This window comes from Melanerpes formicivorus, unplaced genomic scaffold (genome assembly GCF_026170545.1).
Source record: "Melanerpes formicivorus ecotype bairdi unplaced genomic scaffold, bMelFor1.0.p_v2 SCAF_5, whole genome shotgun sequence".
Taxonomy (NCBI): Eukaryota; Metazoa; Chordata; class Aves; order Piciformes; family Picidae; genus Melanerpes; species Melanerpes formicivorus.
The window spans coordinates 28,847,185-28,863,768 of record NW_027142357.1 but is presented as its reverse complement, the minus strand read 5'-3'; the positions used below and the strand labels follow the sequence as shown (position 1 = coordinate 28,863,768).

The 16,584-nt window shown below is 36.2% G+C and overlaps 1 protein-coding gene across 5 annotated transcripts in view; it reads right to left on the bottom strand.

Moving 5' to 3' along the window:
• The window catches only part of PTPN4 (protein tyrosine phosphatase non-receptor type 4), a 127,718-nt gene that overhangs the window by 13,106 nt on the left and 98,028 nt on the right, over nt 1-16,584 (bottom strand). For 4 of the 5 annotated variants that reach the window (XM_068138957.1, XM_068138958.1, XM_068138956.1 and 1 more), the window contains 8 exons: nt 11,500-11,659; nt 8,507-8,590; nt 8,365-8,421; nt 6,895-7,051; nt 5,256-5,422; nt 3,128-3,218; nt 2,975-3,036; nt 2,014-2,160 (listed from right to left, as the gene is read on the bottom strand). In XM_068138957.1, the coding sequence (XP_067995058.1) occupies nt 2,014-2,160; nt 2,975-3,036; nt 3,128-3,218; nt 5,256-5,422; nt 6,895-7,051; nt 8,365-8,421; nt 8,507-8,590; nt 11,500-11,659 (925 nt within the window). Of the gene's footprint in view, nt 1-343; nt 463-2,013; nt 2,161-2,974; nt 3,037-3,127; nt 3,219-5,255; nt 5,423-6,894; nt 7,052-8,364; nt 8,422-8,506; nt 8,591-11,499; nt 11,660-16,584 lie in introns of all 5 variants that reach the window. The other variant, XR_010987407.1, reaches the window with a different exon arrangement.

Below are 16,584 nucleotides of genomic sequence, written 5' to 3'. Positions count from 1 at the left end.
TCTCATTACAACTTTTAAAGAAGGTAAATCTGTAAATATTCCATCTTAACTCTTGTGTGACAGAAATGCTCTTTTATAAACATTTCCAACCTCTAATTGAACCCTCTCAAAGCACATTTATATGGGAAAAGAAGAAACTTAAAAAAAAAGGGGGGGGCAATAAAAAAGTTGCTAAACTAATGCAGGAATTAGGAGATGCAGATGGTGGACTTCAAAAGACTCTTGGATGAAGTCATCGAATGTGAATGGAAGCTTCAAACATTAAGGTTTTCAGAGAAATTGCATAAGTGCCTAATTACAGAGGTCATTTCAGCTCAAGTGTACTTTTGTTTTTCCAACCCACCTGGCGATTCTTTAAGAGCAGCCAGATTTGCAGACTTCCTGCTCCACTGAGACATCCCGGCATGCAGTGGGATAGTGATGTCAGTAGCCTCATGATCAGCTTTAGAGCAGGGAGTCTGCCTATGGGTATAAGACAGATAAGTCCTTTTATTTCGTTATTAAGCAGCTCTCCAAAGAACTCCACAAATATCATTATTGAAGGGGTGGGGGAACCTTAGAGAACTGCTATTGCAAGTCTGTTCTTAGCAGATCTGCAAAGGAAAAAAAAAAGGCACTTGTACTGAAATTCCCTCTAATGATCTTTGTTTGGGAGCAGGCAGCATCATGCTAATACTGAGTCACTGAAAAATGGTTTTAAAATCCTGCAACTCCCCTTCAATTATTTTAATTGTATTTAGATGCCTGACCTTCCATCAAATATATGGTTACAAAAAGTGAGAATATATTCAGACAGTGGAACTGCAGCCTGAGTTGATCAGCACACCCACAACATACTACAAATCTACCTTCAAAAAGAACTACTGAATGTGGAGAAATTCCACTAAACTATTATTCCACTAAATTATTATTGTTATTTGTGTCCACACACTCAACCAGTCAGTGCAACTGTGAATGCTCCAGACTACAGACCCAGTAACTCTAGTTATTATGCGGTATGGCCAGATTTGATTGTTTTGCCTGTATCCAAAGGACAAAGCTGCACAGTAAGAGAGGAAACAAATCCAAACAAACTAAAATATACACCCAAGGCCTTTTACAATATCATTTGTAACTCTAAATTACTTCATTACTAGTATGGTATTTTTACATGTTTTTGTGTGGAAATGACTTAGGGAACAATGATTCATTCATATGGTTAAACAAATGTTTATAGCCACAAAGGAATATTTTATAAAACATTTCAGATTTCAAGCTTATCAAGGACTCTCTTTGAGACAGTCACCCAGTCATGGGATCTTAACACTACAAAGAGGTGTTCTAGGCTGTCTTAAAAATATTAATCTCTCTACATATCAAAGAAGTAACACACAAAAACTCATGAAACTTCTTTGAGTACCTTCATGCGAAGAGAAAAAAAGTCATTGTAGGTAAATTCTAGTTGCTCTTTGCTTTACAATAAAGACTCCAAAAAAAAAAAAAGGGCCTAAAATATTTTAAGAAATACATGAAGACTTCCAACATATTCCAGAAGTGAACAAAGTTTAAATGTTAGCTACATCATGAGTATCAGAAGGTTGAAAATTTAAGAGTCATTACTGCAACAGTACTAGGAGTGCAGCGCCCTTATGCAAAAATAGTCCTAGAATCACAGAATAGTTTGGGTTGGAAGGGATCTTTAAAGGTCATCATGTCCAACTCCCTTGCAACAATCAGGGGGACATCTTCAACTGGATTAGAGCTGTGTCCAACCTGAGCTTGAAACTTTCCAGGGATGAGGCACCTACTACCTCTTCGCCAACCTATTCAAGTATCTCAGCACCCTAATAGTAAAGAGTTTATTCCTTATTCCTTTGATCTAGTCTAACTCTCCCCTCTATTAGTTTAAAACCATTATCCCTAGTCACACTATTATAGTATATTCCTCTTATCTTTCACAGGATAGTGACCAACAGATCAATAGATTTTTTAAGAAGATTATACTAACAGTATTTAAGGAAATCTTTTACTTACTCTGCCTCTTTCAACTTGTGTTGTTAACATTACAACCATAGATGAGCCTTGTTCCCAAGTCATCTGCCAAAAGTCAGGACAAGTGTTCGGTAATGGACCTTGACAAGCAATGTACTGGTTTATTATTGTGGAAGAAGGGATTTCCATCTAAGAGAAGACAAAGTCATTATTTTAATTCTTCCAGCAAATATAAGTTAGGCATCAGACATTTAGTGTTGAGTAACTAACAGATTAAAAAAGTATCCACTACATTATATCTATTTATTCTAAATTAGCAGTATTGATTGGCACAGATAAAATTCTTCAGAGTGTTCCATTTGCAAAATTATTACAAAGATCCAAGTAAACATCACATATTAACTGAGTTATGTAGGTGCCACAATCAAGATTAATGATGGTCAAAACCAGAAATGATAGATGAGTGATTGGCAAATAACTGCAAACATTTCATGTTCTGTGCATTTCTGATGCTAGATTTAAAGTACTGATCTTGGAATAAATTTAACCTCTGGGGTTTGATCACAAACAGAAAAGTAAGTAGCTGAAAATTTGTTGCTACTGACAGTGGGAGAAAACTAATAATTGGGGAAAAAAAGAGAAGTTTTTAAAAGATGTAGAGGAAAGTGCTGCCAGGTCAAATGTTACTGATGTTGAACACAACCGTCACATGAGTAAGTAGAAAAGAAGAATAAATTAGTCTGGTAGAGGGCTTGCTTTTCCAAGTGTTGTTTTTTTTCTTGGTTTCTTTTGAAAAGGAAAAAAAAAACCCACCTGCCAAGAATCATTAGCCATAAAAAGTATATCTACAGTAACTTTTAAACCACTTATCTACAGGTTTATCAGCCACTGTGCTCTGTACTAGATTTATGAAAACGTTCCAATTTTTCCATCAACCTCTCCACTGGAAAACTGCAAAATCACTGCATACCAGAAACTCTTTTGACTCAACAGTACCACTCACATTGATATAATTTGCATTGATGTAATCTTCATTACTTTTTAAAATAACCCGTGTAGCATCATCTGAAAAGAAACCAATAATGAAAGATGTTACTTCTTTACTACCCATAGCAAAACGCCTTTAGAACACACATGCATGAACACACATACTTACAAGGCGAAATGTCTCTGTATCTATTTTTGGAAATGTTTTGAGGTAATCTGGCACAAGACATTGTCATTCCAGGCTTTTTCCTATACAATTGCTACAAGACAAAACCAATGGTCAAATGGTAACAGACACAAAAGACCTATTAGTATATTTTTTGCCTTGAGGTATTCTTTAGAACATAAACCACTGAGCAACAGTAGCTTCAACACACATGGAAAATGCTTTTTCAAAAGAAAGCACTATATATTTATTATGCTGAGGAATCACTGAAAATAATCATGTCATCACAGTTTAAACAAACTGAATGTAGAATTTCAAGCTTCCATAAAGAACACTGATCCAGAGAAAAGTCATTATTGTATATTGCTAAGGGAATTGACTGACACTGACATTCTACCCTGTGATTTGGAACAAGCAGTCTGCATTGGCATCCTGGCCTGCATTAAGAACAGTGTGGCCAGCAGGAGCAGGGAGGTCATTCTGCCCCTGTACACTGCACTGGTTAGGCCACACCTCGAGTACTGTGTCCAGTTCTGCACCCCTCAGTTTAGGAAGGATGTTGACTTGCTGGAACGAGTCCAGAGAAGGGCAACAAAGTTGGTGAGGGGCTTGGAACACAAGCCCTATGAGGAGAGACTGAGGGAGCTGGGGCTGCTTAGCCTGGAGAGGAGGAGACTCAGGGGTGACCTTATTGCTCTCTACAACTACCTGAAGAGGGGTTGTAAACAGGCAGAGGTTGGTCTCTTCTCCCAGGCAGCCAGCACCGGAACAAGAGGACACAGTCTCAGGCTGCACCAGGGGAAGTTCAGGCTGGAGGTCAGGAGGAAGTTTTACACAGAGATAGTGATTGCCCATTGGAATGGACTGCCCAGGGAGGTGGTGGAATCGCCATCACTGGAGGTGTTCAGGAGGAGACTTGACAGGGTGCTTGGTTACATGGGTTAGTTGATTAGGTGGTGTTGGGTGATAGGTTGGATGCGATGATCTTGAAGGTCTCTTCCAACCTGGTTTATTCTATTCTATTATAAACATTGTGTACAGGCATTTACCTACAGTGCAGTTGTTTGGGTTTTAAGTTTTTTACTTTTTTTTTATTATTCCCTAAATATCCTTATTATTTCCTGGATATCCTGTATCTCACTAACTGTGGAGAAAATTCCAGTCTACCTTGTACTTTTCCTGCAAAAACTCTCCTTTAAGAGGTTCCTGCCCTCTCGTGCCTTAGCCATGCTCTGCAATAACTGTTGTGCTGTAAAACAGTATCAGTGAAATGATCCAGATTTAATAAACAGCACTTTGAAAACTTCTAAACACTGAACCTGTTTTGGAGTCTGAGAAGCTAAGGTAAGGAGGCTTTTAAATCCACTTTGAGAAAACCTTTTCTTTCAAGTAAATTTTACCAAAGTTCCTAAAGAATGCCTTGTATATTGCAAATAAATGCTTTTATTTGGCGGGAAATTCACAGAATTCACACTGCTGTTTTACAAACTTACTGCTTCCTGCTTTAAGTTATTTGATCTCATGCATTAATGATCAAATATCATCAAGGCACAAGTAAGTGCTGAAGAAACACTAGAGCTATCAGCATCTTAGGACCCCATGGGAAGTGCACTGTCCTTTTGAAAGAGGTCATTAAAAGTTCAAGTATTTATAAAAGGCATTATTACATTAACTGTCACGATTAGGCCCTTATGATTAAGGTTGTGTTTTTCCCCATTGGTAATTTTACCTTCCCTCACTGAGGTTGTCAATACAATGTCATTCCACTTCAACAGTAACCTGGATATGGAGCGAAGGTCTGAGTATAGAACATATTTTAGTATACACATTTCAGCCTTCACCTCTATGAAAGCATTTTATCAGCATAGGTCCTTGATGACCACAAAAAGCTCTATGTAACCAATAACGCTATATATAACAACCAATACTCAAAACTAATACTAGGACTATTCTCTGCCATAAAGTAGTATGTACAACACAGGATTTTTTTTTGTTCTTCTAAGACAATAAGACAATTGTTTTGCTAAAAGATGCTGACTCTGAAATTTAACTGAAATCTGCTCTGCTTAATTTAATTACTATCCCCAAAGCCTTGGAACTTGCTCACAGCTACAAATGACACAGTACTCACGTCAAATTGAGCCAAAACAGTTCCAGTGATAAGCCCCTCTGCTAGCTGAATCATGGACTCCCTCAGAGCATTATCATCTTGATGGACACCATCAAGTGGAGATTTCTCAGGGATGTACTGGAAGTCAGGCTCACTCTCCAGCTTCTCTTCCACAACATCATAGACAGCTGCAATAAAGTGAGGTATGAATGCTCCCACTGAACATGCTGTTTGGCAAATAAAGTTAACTCTAAATCATATATTTAAAGCAGAAAAAAAGGTAAGTATTTTGCCTGTCCAAAATCCACCTTTTCTAACATACTCATTTTAGTCATCATCAGCAAGAGCAAGTAGCCCTTACTTATTTTAATTCATGACAGAATAAATTTTGATTTAATAGGAATTTTAAAGTGAAAGCACATCACTGACTGCTAGGATTTTGACCAAGACTCATGTCATACCCTAGCTAATCTGATTTAACACCTGAATCTAAGATCCTCCACATTGTGCCTCTGAAGTCATTATAGCTGCATTTAGATTTTAATTGACTTTGATTTTAATCTTCAATAATTAGGGCAATATATGCAGACCACCTGAGAAAATGGCATTTAGTATGTGCCATTATGATGCTATCAATGTTGTATGTGTGCCCTACCAATAAATAAACTCAAAAGATACATAACAGAGACATAGGCTGTTCAGAAGCTTGTTAAGTATCATATGACTATGAAGGAGGAAACCAGCAGCTCCTCAACTCTACGACTCTGGATGTTTTTGTCCAGGATACAAAGACAATCAACACACAAGAAGAAACTGGTTTAAGTAAATTGGTAAACAAAGCTAACAATTTAACCTGAAAAAGTAAGTGCAAAAAAGCTGCAAGAGCACTCACATACAGAAGGAGAGCTCAAGTAAGTGGGGAATGCAAATAAGAGAAAGAAGTAAAATTGTTTACAAGGTGGCTGAGGTACTCTTCTGAAGTAATTTCAATTATTCCAATTAAACACCATTATTTTTCATTTTGCTTTTTCCTGCAACCGGGATGCTCAGTAGAATTAAATCCAGCAACCATCTGCTGGCAGTGCTCCAACAGTGTATTTCATGAATATAATGCACAAGCTGTTATTTAGGTTGCATTTTTAGCACTTTCTTCTATTAAGCTTCCTTGAATAGAAATATTATCAGTCATTCTGGATTGTTTTAAAAAAAATATGGAAAGATTTTGCATAGATCAGCCTTCAAAGTCATCCAAACACTGGGGGTTTGGTGAGTTGGTGTTTTGTTCTTTTTTCCCCCCTTGTGTTTTTTATTTTCTTTATGGCAATAATAGCAACCTCAGAAAATGCATTCAATATCCGTATCGCTTTCTGGACATTTTTATAAATGAGACTGGGAACAAAATTTATATTAGCTCTGTCAGAAATATTTGACCTCTGGCTTTGCTATTAATTTTCAACACTTATTTATGCACACTCAGGGCATGGGATTGATCAAAACCTGTATGCAGATTGTGTTGTTGCAATTCTTTTCCAAGGAAGGGAGTTCTTTCTTACAAAGATGTCTAGCATTCCATCTCAGGACACAAAACAGAGGTTAGAAAATGGAAGCAAGGTATGAATTATTTTTTTTAAATTATTATTACTATGTACAAATCACTCACCATTGGGTCTAACTAGGAGCACAAGTTCCCCTGAGTGTCTCTCACAGCTAGCTTTAATAAACATAACAACTTGATCATGGGTATGCTCTGCTATATCCCTGCCATTAATCAGTACAACCTGGTCCCCTTCATTCAAACGAGGGACACAGAGATCAGCCTGCAAGAAAGAAAAAAAATAATTAAAACTGTAACCTGTAAAATGAGCCATTTCCAATTTTATACCTTAAAACAGCAACTTACAGTGACTATACTTTGGGACTTGAATCCTAATAGCCTAGTTACTATGGTTGCAGCACTGTATTCAAAGGATGAATTTAAGTGTTACAGAATACATAAGACTGCCATTCAGATGATCAAATCAATTTGCAAGTGGGAGGTGACTGCCATTGTAACATCTTTGGGAAGCTGTTCCTCCAGTCCTCTGGTTGAAGTAGAAAGCGCCTCTGAACCACGTTTTGTATAGGCAATTAGAATGAATGGACTTACCTTTAAGGGAAGGGAGTAACATTGGCAAAGCCTTGTTTAAATCAATTTCACAGGCTTGGATACTTGAGATGTGAAATACCACACCTCTAAATATAATTGTAAGACAGTCCATAAACCCCAGTAATCCCAGAAAACGGGTAATAAAAATCATTATTCTAATCACAGCCTAAAAATTGTCACAGGCAGAGCACATGCTATCGCCAAGTATGCTCTCCTCAGAGAGATGATGTTTTAAGCGTTCAGCCAAAACTGTTGAAGCTATTAAATATTTCAGAGATCATAATTAGTAGGGAGAATCACAATGCTCTTGTCAAACATTTTAGTGATTTCCAATAGCAAACAAAACAGAAAGCTGGACTTCTTAAACGTTAGCAAATAAATGGTCCACTCTAAAAACGTGTAAACAGAGCTGACTCCAGTCAGTTGAATACCAGGTCAGTATTTTTGGCAACTGACTGGCAAAATATTGTGCCTAGTTAGAAGACACTACTGACAGTCACTCAACATCAGTAACAACAGACAATTAGACCTGATGAATGATTCATGATGTCCGATTTTAATCTAAATCTTGGCTTTATTCAGCTACATCTGTCACTAAGAGAAATTAGCTATTTTAGTTATTTTTAACGTACCAAAAAACCTCAATATGTAATTTATGTGAAATTATATGAATGCCTGTATTTTAAAAAATAAAGTAAATGTATTTTTAGGATGACACAGCTCAAGAGAAAGTGCATACTGAACATCTGTAATTCCCTGAAACACTTGGGAATCAAAATTTGCTTCACAGTAAGAAAAAAAATAAATTCTTATGAGGATTGAAGTTCTAAAAATATTGTTATGCAGCCCCGTGAAATTCTTGCTGCAAATAATTTGCTTTGTTGTGATAATGTTATTGCACAAACTAATATTCATAGGCACCTATGAATACATACTTCAAGATACACAGGCAGTGCTATCAAGTTTGGTATTTTGAAAACTTACAGGTGTTCCTGGAGCTACTCTGGACACTATTACTGGCATCTTCTGATCATATCCACCCTTTAAAAACAAATTCAATTAGTAATCAATCACAACTGTCAGAAAATAATCTAAATAGGCATGAAGGGAAGAGATGTACTGTTACCTTTACATTGAAGCCAAACCTTCCATTTTCATCTGGTTTCATTCTGATCATAACAAGATTGTCATGGGGGATACCACCATTGGGCTAGTAAATAAAAATTACATCACATTAATATATATTTTGTTCATAGTTAGACTTTGTATGTAATAATCTTGTAGTTTCCTCATCAAATAATTACCATGGACATTTGAGAAAACATCAAGTAACAGTGCAAACATCCTGAGTTCTGCATAGGAAAATTAAATGTGTCTTGGACATAACTAAGCAGTCTCAAAGTAAGAAATAGTATTAGAAAAGACTAATTCACGACTAGTAGTCTTAAGAAAAACAGTTTGCAAATAGAAACTCCTTAAATTTGTTTTAATTAAGACTGCAGTGAAAAGCCATCAGTAAAAGTGTCACATAATGAAACGTGAGGCAATTGAAGGCATATTTTTGTTTCTATTAACAGCAATGTGATGGTACCAAGCAAGGGAAAATTTGGCAACAAAATGCTAGTTTCCAATCCCCTATTCCATTTCAAATGTAGGGGATTATGAGGTGTGGCACACATTCTGTGTTGATCAAGCTCTGACAATTTAGGCTGCTTTCTATGCAATCACATTACTGTTAATGGAAGTACCAATAAACTGGAGAATATCAGATAGTTTTTTAATTGGGGCAAAAAAATCAACTTGGTAGCATTTAAGTGTTTTTTTGTTTCTTCTCATCAATACTTATTCCATAGGCTGAATATTATCTAATATTTCCAAAGTTTCAATGGTGAGGAAGTGAAGTATTATTAAAGAAATTTGTTTCAAGCAAGTTTTCAATATTGTCAATTACAACCAAAGAGTAAGACTCATTAAGGAAGAGTGAGAAAAAAAAATATCAAAACCAAAAAACCTTATTAAAGCAAACATTTCTGTAAGTAAGAAAATTTAAAACCTGCAGATTCAACACGTAAAAGAAGTCTGTTCAACTTGGCTCACAAAAAGTTAACTCAATTCCAGGTGTTTAAAGCTCATGTTTAAAACCGAATATACTCTCCTGAACACATTCATAGTAATGAAAAGATGAAAAATTTGGGTAAGAAAGTAACAGTGTAAGACATGTTGATGAGAAGGAAAGGTGCACAGGAAGCCAGATCAAATGCAAATCATTTCATTCTATGTTCACTGGCCCTAAAGAGCAGAACTGGGTTCCCAGGCAGAATGAACAGCAAGCAAATGCTCACCTGCAGCACTTGGCAACTTACGTGCCATTGCATTCCCTGGCCAAAGGGGAATAGTATTTCCTGCTATAAGAGGCTACTTAGAGCAGCAGTTCATAATTAGAAACCTGAAGAGAGCACTGTATTAACCTGTTTGACTGAAGGAATCCTGGCCACACCTGTTTTCAAATGCTCCGAGACATTCCAAGTCTGCATACTTAGGGAATGCAGATGGCATAAAAAGTTGTCATTGGTGTATCTGTTCTACTACCTTTCTAAACAGACTTTCCATACACACAACAGACCAAGGGCACTCAATAACTAAATGAAGTAAAAACATTAAGGAGATTTCCCTAAAACAGCCGAGATGAAGCAGCATAGAGACACTTTTGTGGTACAGGAACCTGAAGTCCATTCTGGCCAGAAACCTTACTTTGAAAAAATAAACCCCACATTCCAAATCCTAAATTTACAATTTCACAAAATTCCAGAGTCAGGCTGCATCCTTTCTATAATACCAAAAAGGCATCAGCAGACCAAATTTGATCTTCAATTACAATGGTGTTCTGCCTTAAGCGAGGCTGCATAAATGTGGAACACAGAGAACAATCACATTGATAATGCACAGACTAAAAAGAAGCTCATTCTCACGCAGCTGTGTTGGTTTTGCAGAGCTAAAAGAAGTGAAAACAACTGAAAGTTATTTTTGTCTGTTTGGTAAAGATAACTGAATACAGAACAGAAAAACTTAGTAGTATTATCATTTGAAAGAGAACAGTGCTTTAACATGACTCAGGTAAGCACTGAGAAGACAAAGTCGTTAAAAATGTAATTTCATTCTTTATTTAAAGCAAAAACTTTTTGCATTCCCCAAATGCTCGTAAATCCAGAAGTTTCACTTTTGTGTCTTTTACTAAAACCCTGGCTACAAAATTAAATGTGTCTTTTATGGGAAATTTAACTTTGCAAAGAGGCCTGAGAGAACAGCCTAGGCCTAGCATTCAGAATGCAAATAAAATTAAACCAAAGGCATGCCTAAAGTAACCATTTCGGGAGCTGACTCATCATTTTGAATGTCTGAGGTTGGAAAAATTGTTTGCATTATACAGATTTTGCTACATCTGGATGTTAAACAGCGTTCTCATCCTGCAAAATGTTTATTTTCCCATATCAGTATAAAACCAAGAACCGCTTGAAAACTTCTAGAAGAACAAAAAAAAGTCACAAAAATGTTCAGTGAGATCTCAACTCAGTCAGACAATAATCAACTGACTGGATTACTCATTTAGCATGTGCTTAAGTGTTGAAAAAAAGACTTTTGCTCAGATTTTTCTATTTGTTGCAGGTCTTTCTGGTAGAGTCTCTCTTGGAAATGCAACACAGATTCAAGAAGCCTCTCCTGAACTAAACTGCTCCAGAACCTGGTAGGCATTTTCAGTTTCAGCTTTTTGATAAACGCTAGTTTAAACACCTGCACTAGGTAGTGCCTGCATTATCTTCTTTAAAACTGATGGTAAATGACTTATCAAAGAAGAGGTTAGTAGAAATTTCTCCATGTGCTGATGTTCAAAATATTTGAGCATCTGCCCCAGTGTAGTCATCTGGTGACAATGACATAGGCCTAGTCCAGCAGGAGGAAAAAAATAGCGGGAGATAGCGAACAAACACTGTGTACAACGTAAATGCTGTAATGTAATGCACAGACACAGCTCTCTGAAATGCATCAGAACCAAGCTCATGAAAAATAGGCTGTAGCATTTCAAGAAAAAGCAGAATGGTTAAACCAGAATGCAAAACTTACTGTGGATTTTTCAGGTGATGCAGGAACATCAAATGTTTCATTAATATGGTTATCCAGTTCTTGCTGTGAGTGTGAGTGATGAATTTGGTTCCAACTGTTCTTTTTAAATTGTTTAGGTGGTAACGCAGGAGGCTGCCCATCTATAGGAGTCTCTTGAGATCTAAATACCAAAATAGAAGTATGAAGTGGAATGATCATGAGATATTGACAATTCTTTCAGGGTTCCAAATAAACTGAAAGTGCTAGAAGAAACTGAGGAGTTTGACAGCTGCATATCTGCATGTATTTTTAGAATCTCAAAAATGTACTTGTGGTGGAATATATTGCAAGTGTACATTTGCTTTTTCTTGACAAGCAACTATACACAGAATCAGTAAGTTCATCTTTTACATATGTTTGCTTGGGTTTTTTTTTCCCCTAAAATGGTCTTGGCACTCTTTATACTGGCATATTCTAAAATTCACTGTATTTATGCTCTGCACCATTGCTAAAAAAACAGTATTTCTAATGAATATATCACTTAGTATATTTTCTTCAGTAAGAAAATGAAATTACTTTGCATCTCCAATTGACGCCTGCAGACACAACCAGCATAATAAAATACTCCCACAATATTTTCTGGGGTTTGATCTAAAAAATAGGAGTGCAAGTTGAAGACAACTCATTTGTCCTCCTGCATTTATCTGAAAATCCCATTGGTGTTCATAGTCTTAAATTTTCTCAACTTAAAAGTATATGCATACATTTCAAGAGAACTTTTGGGGGATTTTTTCCTCCCTTGAACATGCACAGCATTGAAACATTTGCAAAACCTGGCATTCATCACATGTATTTTTCAGTTGAGTTATAACACCATTACTGAAGATGAAAATAGCAGAAACTTCTATTTCTGTTTTAGAGCTGCAAGGACTCTACTGTTCATTAATTAAAAAGTTCTCGTGTTTATATAGAATATGGATCATTTCCTTTATTAGTCCTTTTGGAATAAAAGCATAATGGTATAATTTGTATTGCATAAATATATGATTCATCTTTCATTAGATGGCTTTCTATTTGAGAATTAAGAATGTTTTAAGAGGCCCAAAAGGGCAGTCAGCATATAGCTCCCATTAAGGGAGTCTGAATGCCAGTTTCTGAATACCAGCAAGGATACACGCCTTCCTACCCATGAACCACATTAAAAGGTTTTAAGTAATTTAATAGCTTAGGACGACAGCCCACTGAACCTAGTGGCAAATCTGCAACCACCAAGAATGAAGCTACAGGTTACAGCTAAACCTAAAGAAGACACTACCAACAAAAACGGGTGCATCTGTTCTTTCTTTCACCCACACACACTGCCCCATCCTTGAAGCGCTCCGGTGCTTCTGGTGCTGTGGCTATGGCAGCTTACCAAGCAAGCAAAAATACAGTAACATTCCGGAACAGCCTGGGTAGCTCTCTGCTGGTTTAACAAGGTGAACTGGTTCAACATGGGGTTGACCACTGCGTAGGAAGGGAAGTACACTCCCAGAAGCCAGAAATAGGACACTGCCCCTTTCATGCAAGCTGTAGTGGTAACTCGCACAACATCCCTCTCAAAAGCACTGATAACCATGTGATCAGTCTTACTGTATTTAACTGGTCTAGCCAGTAAACTGTTAGCAGTGTCAAGACTCTCATTAGGAGACAGCATAACATTTCAGGTTGCTGCAAGTTAAAAGACCTGAAGCACACATCAAATTCCACAGCATATAGTTTGTTTCTATGCAATTAAAGAAAGGCAGATGTCAGGTACAAGTTTTAAAATAAAAACAAAAAAAATCAGGTCTACAGTGATTAAAGAAAAATAAACAAAATGTACAACACTTTTCTTTCAAAAAAACATGAGTGGGAAATGGAACACTTCACTTGCAAAGCCACAAGTTCTCCATTTCAATTTTTAAAAAAATTAGTCAATTTTCTCAGAAAACAAAATATTTGCTCAGTACATTTGAAAAGATCCTAGTAATATTTTTCCCTCTATGTTTTGGCTTAATTTCAAGTTTCAGGTTTTTGGTTTTTTTTTTTTCTCAGGCAGTGTTGATAGAAAAAAACCCACAAAACCTTGTTATTCAATATCTGAAGTATCTCATGTTCAAAACACACTAGGGAACAAAAATAACATTTCTTAACACTTTTCAATGCAACTGACAGGAGAAAATTATATCATCCTTGTATTTTATTTTTTTTTTTCCAGAATAAGAAGCTTTTAAAAATTCATTTCTGTAGAAAAAGACAAAAAAAAAAAGTAATGATTTCCAACATTTGCAAAGTGATTTTTTCAAGGCAGTTATAAATTGTTTAGAAGTTGAATTACAAAGGTCACCCAGAACTTTTTAACTGCCTATGTGTTTATGCATTCGAGTATGGCCAGCACAGGTTATTCAGCCTTTTAAGTGAAGGGAAACATAGTTATGTATTTTCCTGCAAACAATCACTGCGGAGAGTTGTAAACTGCATGAGAAAGGAACAGAAAACAAAAGTAGACACAAAAAAAGTAATTCCAATAAAAGTAAAAATGAGATCTTGCGTTTGACTCGATGTCTGTACATACGTGTCAACAAACACAAATGAATTCCTACTGAACATACAAACTTACAGAAAAGATTTGAAAAGTTACTTAAATGAGCATTTTAGAAACAGCAATGCAAGTACTGTAATATATTAGCATAACGAATTGTGAGAACTAACAATCAAGCCTTGGGCAAAAACTTCATTGCTTTATATTTGCCCAGTCAGCTTTGAATTTCCTTGTGAATGCTTAGACAATGGCAGTGAAAGCAGCCTATTTTGCAGGCAAAGCAGCTCTCTGTTACTGCGTTCAGCAATTTACATAATAATAAAATAACACACAAACCCTGCCACTGACAAGCTTCGGGTATTTTTGTTACAGATATCCGGTCTGACCTTTTAAGGTATTAAGCAAAAGTTTCATATGCATCCCCGTAAATTTATTAAACTGAACACATATCATGAATCTGGAACTAGGGAATTACGAACAGAAATCTCTCAATTTAGTTCTGAACAGCACATGAAGATAGATAAAAAAAATGGCCAATTAAAGCTTGTATTTGTTAAGCTAGAATATCCTTCTGAACTGTACTAAAACTCAAATTTCATTTGCTATTTTGTCTCTGAACTCAGAGATCAGGTTAGCCCCTCTAACTTTCCTATATAGGTAAATTTGATCAATAAAAACCTCCCAAGAAACTAACAGATGGACTACTTAAATCTCACTCAGAAAAGTCAAATTGTTTATGTTTTTTCTTTCTTACTCTAAAACAATGTAATTTTCAATTACAGAGATAATAAAAATTTCACAACTACTAATCCCAAATCTTGAATCAAGAACATAACCTGAAACTTTCAGAAGATCCTAATCAGTTTCATGTATTTTTGGCAGTCAACACCCTCACCTTATGCTAGGGACGTTAAATTCTGCTTTTACGCTTCCAGCACAGAAAAAACCCAAACAAACAAAACCATAATTTAGTGATGGAAGGGCAATAGTTTTTCTGCTTGGACATAAAAAGTGCAAAATCATGGAAAAGAACAGCCATAGTTGCATAACTAATTTACAAAACCACTTCCCCTCTTTTTAAGACTCATTTCTATGGTGACTTAAAAAAAATAGGTATTAAATAAACAAATTAAGGACACTCAGGAACATCTTTTACAATGTAACTGAGAGTAAAGGCACATATTAGAATTGTGCTTACTTCACTGTATCAAGTCTACCATTAGATTTTCTTATAAATTATTTCAATTGGAATTCTTGGAACAGAAGGACCCTGACCCTGTGTGGCCTTTGTATGGCAGAACACTAACATAAGAAAAGATTCACAAGGGTTCCAGTTTTGTAAATAGGTTTAAAAAGCCCACCAAAAATAGGGAACTTTACATTATTCAGCCAAATTACTGTTTTATAATTCTGAAAGCTAAATAACTGTCTATGGTAAAATTGTAACTATGGTACTTAAACAACGTTGTGTGTTACTTCACCAAAAAAACTGTGTACTTTATTTCCCCTCTGAAAAGTAATGCAAAAGTGTTAAAACTGAAGGTACAGTCCAAGAAAGGTTTTTAAACCATGTTTCTGGAGTAATCTTTCCTGAGACACACAATTTGTTTAAAAACATCTATTTATACCTGTGCTACTCCATAGCTCTCAAATGGTTTTGAAACAATTTGCACAATTTCCTTGTTAGTAGAGAGTATACAAAAGTATGAGGGCAATGTATAGCTACATGTAAGAAGGTACAGTGGCAGTGTTAATAAGGCACACACTGTGCACCTTTTTTTCCCCCCAGTTAATCTGTACTCTGGCCATAAATTACTGTTTCAGATCTTTGAAAAACTCAGGCCTTTTTCTGTCATCCTTCTGGACTTAATACAGAGCAACAGTTCTTATTTTTCCCAGCATAGCATAGCAAACTTGCAGTGTCAAGAATATTAAGAGTAACAGAAAAAAAGCCTGAGAGTGCTATCTTAAAGACCATAAATATATATTCTATAATGATACACAAAACACACTAGGAATCTGAGAATGCTGGGGTATTTTAGTGAAGTAATTTGCAAAGCTCACTCTTACTTCTGTGCCTTGACAAAAAGTAAAAATTCCAAACTCACTAGAATTAAGAACATTTATCATAAACCACCACACTTCAGTTCTGTCAAGTAAATGACTTTCGCTTCCACAGCCAGATGCTGTTGATCAAATTACAGCATACCCACATTTTGGGTGGGTGGGGAAAGCATTGCAAACCTGCACTGGAAGCACATCAGATATAGACTAGACTAGAATAGAATAAACCAGGTTGGAATAGAATAGAATAGAATAGAATAGAATAGAATAGAATAGAATAGAATAGAATAGAATAGAATAGAATAGAATAGAATAGAATAGAATAGAATAAACCAGGTTGGAAGAGACCTTCAAGATCATCACGTCCAACCTATCACCCAACACCACCCAATCAACTAACCCATGTAACCAAGCACCCTGTCAAGTCTCCTCCTGAACACCTCCAGTGACGGCGACTCCACCACCTCCCCAGGCAGCCC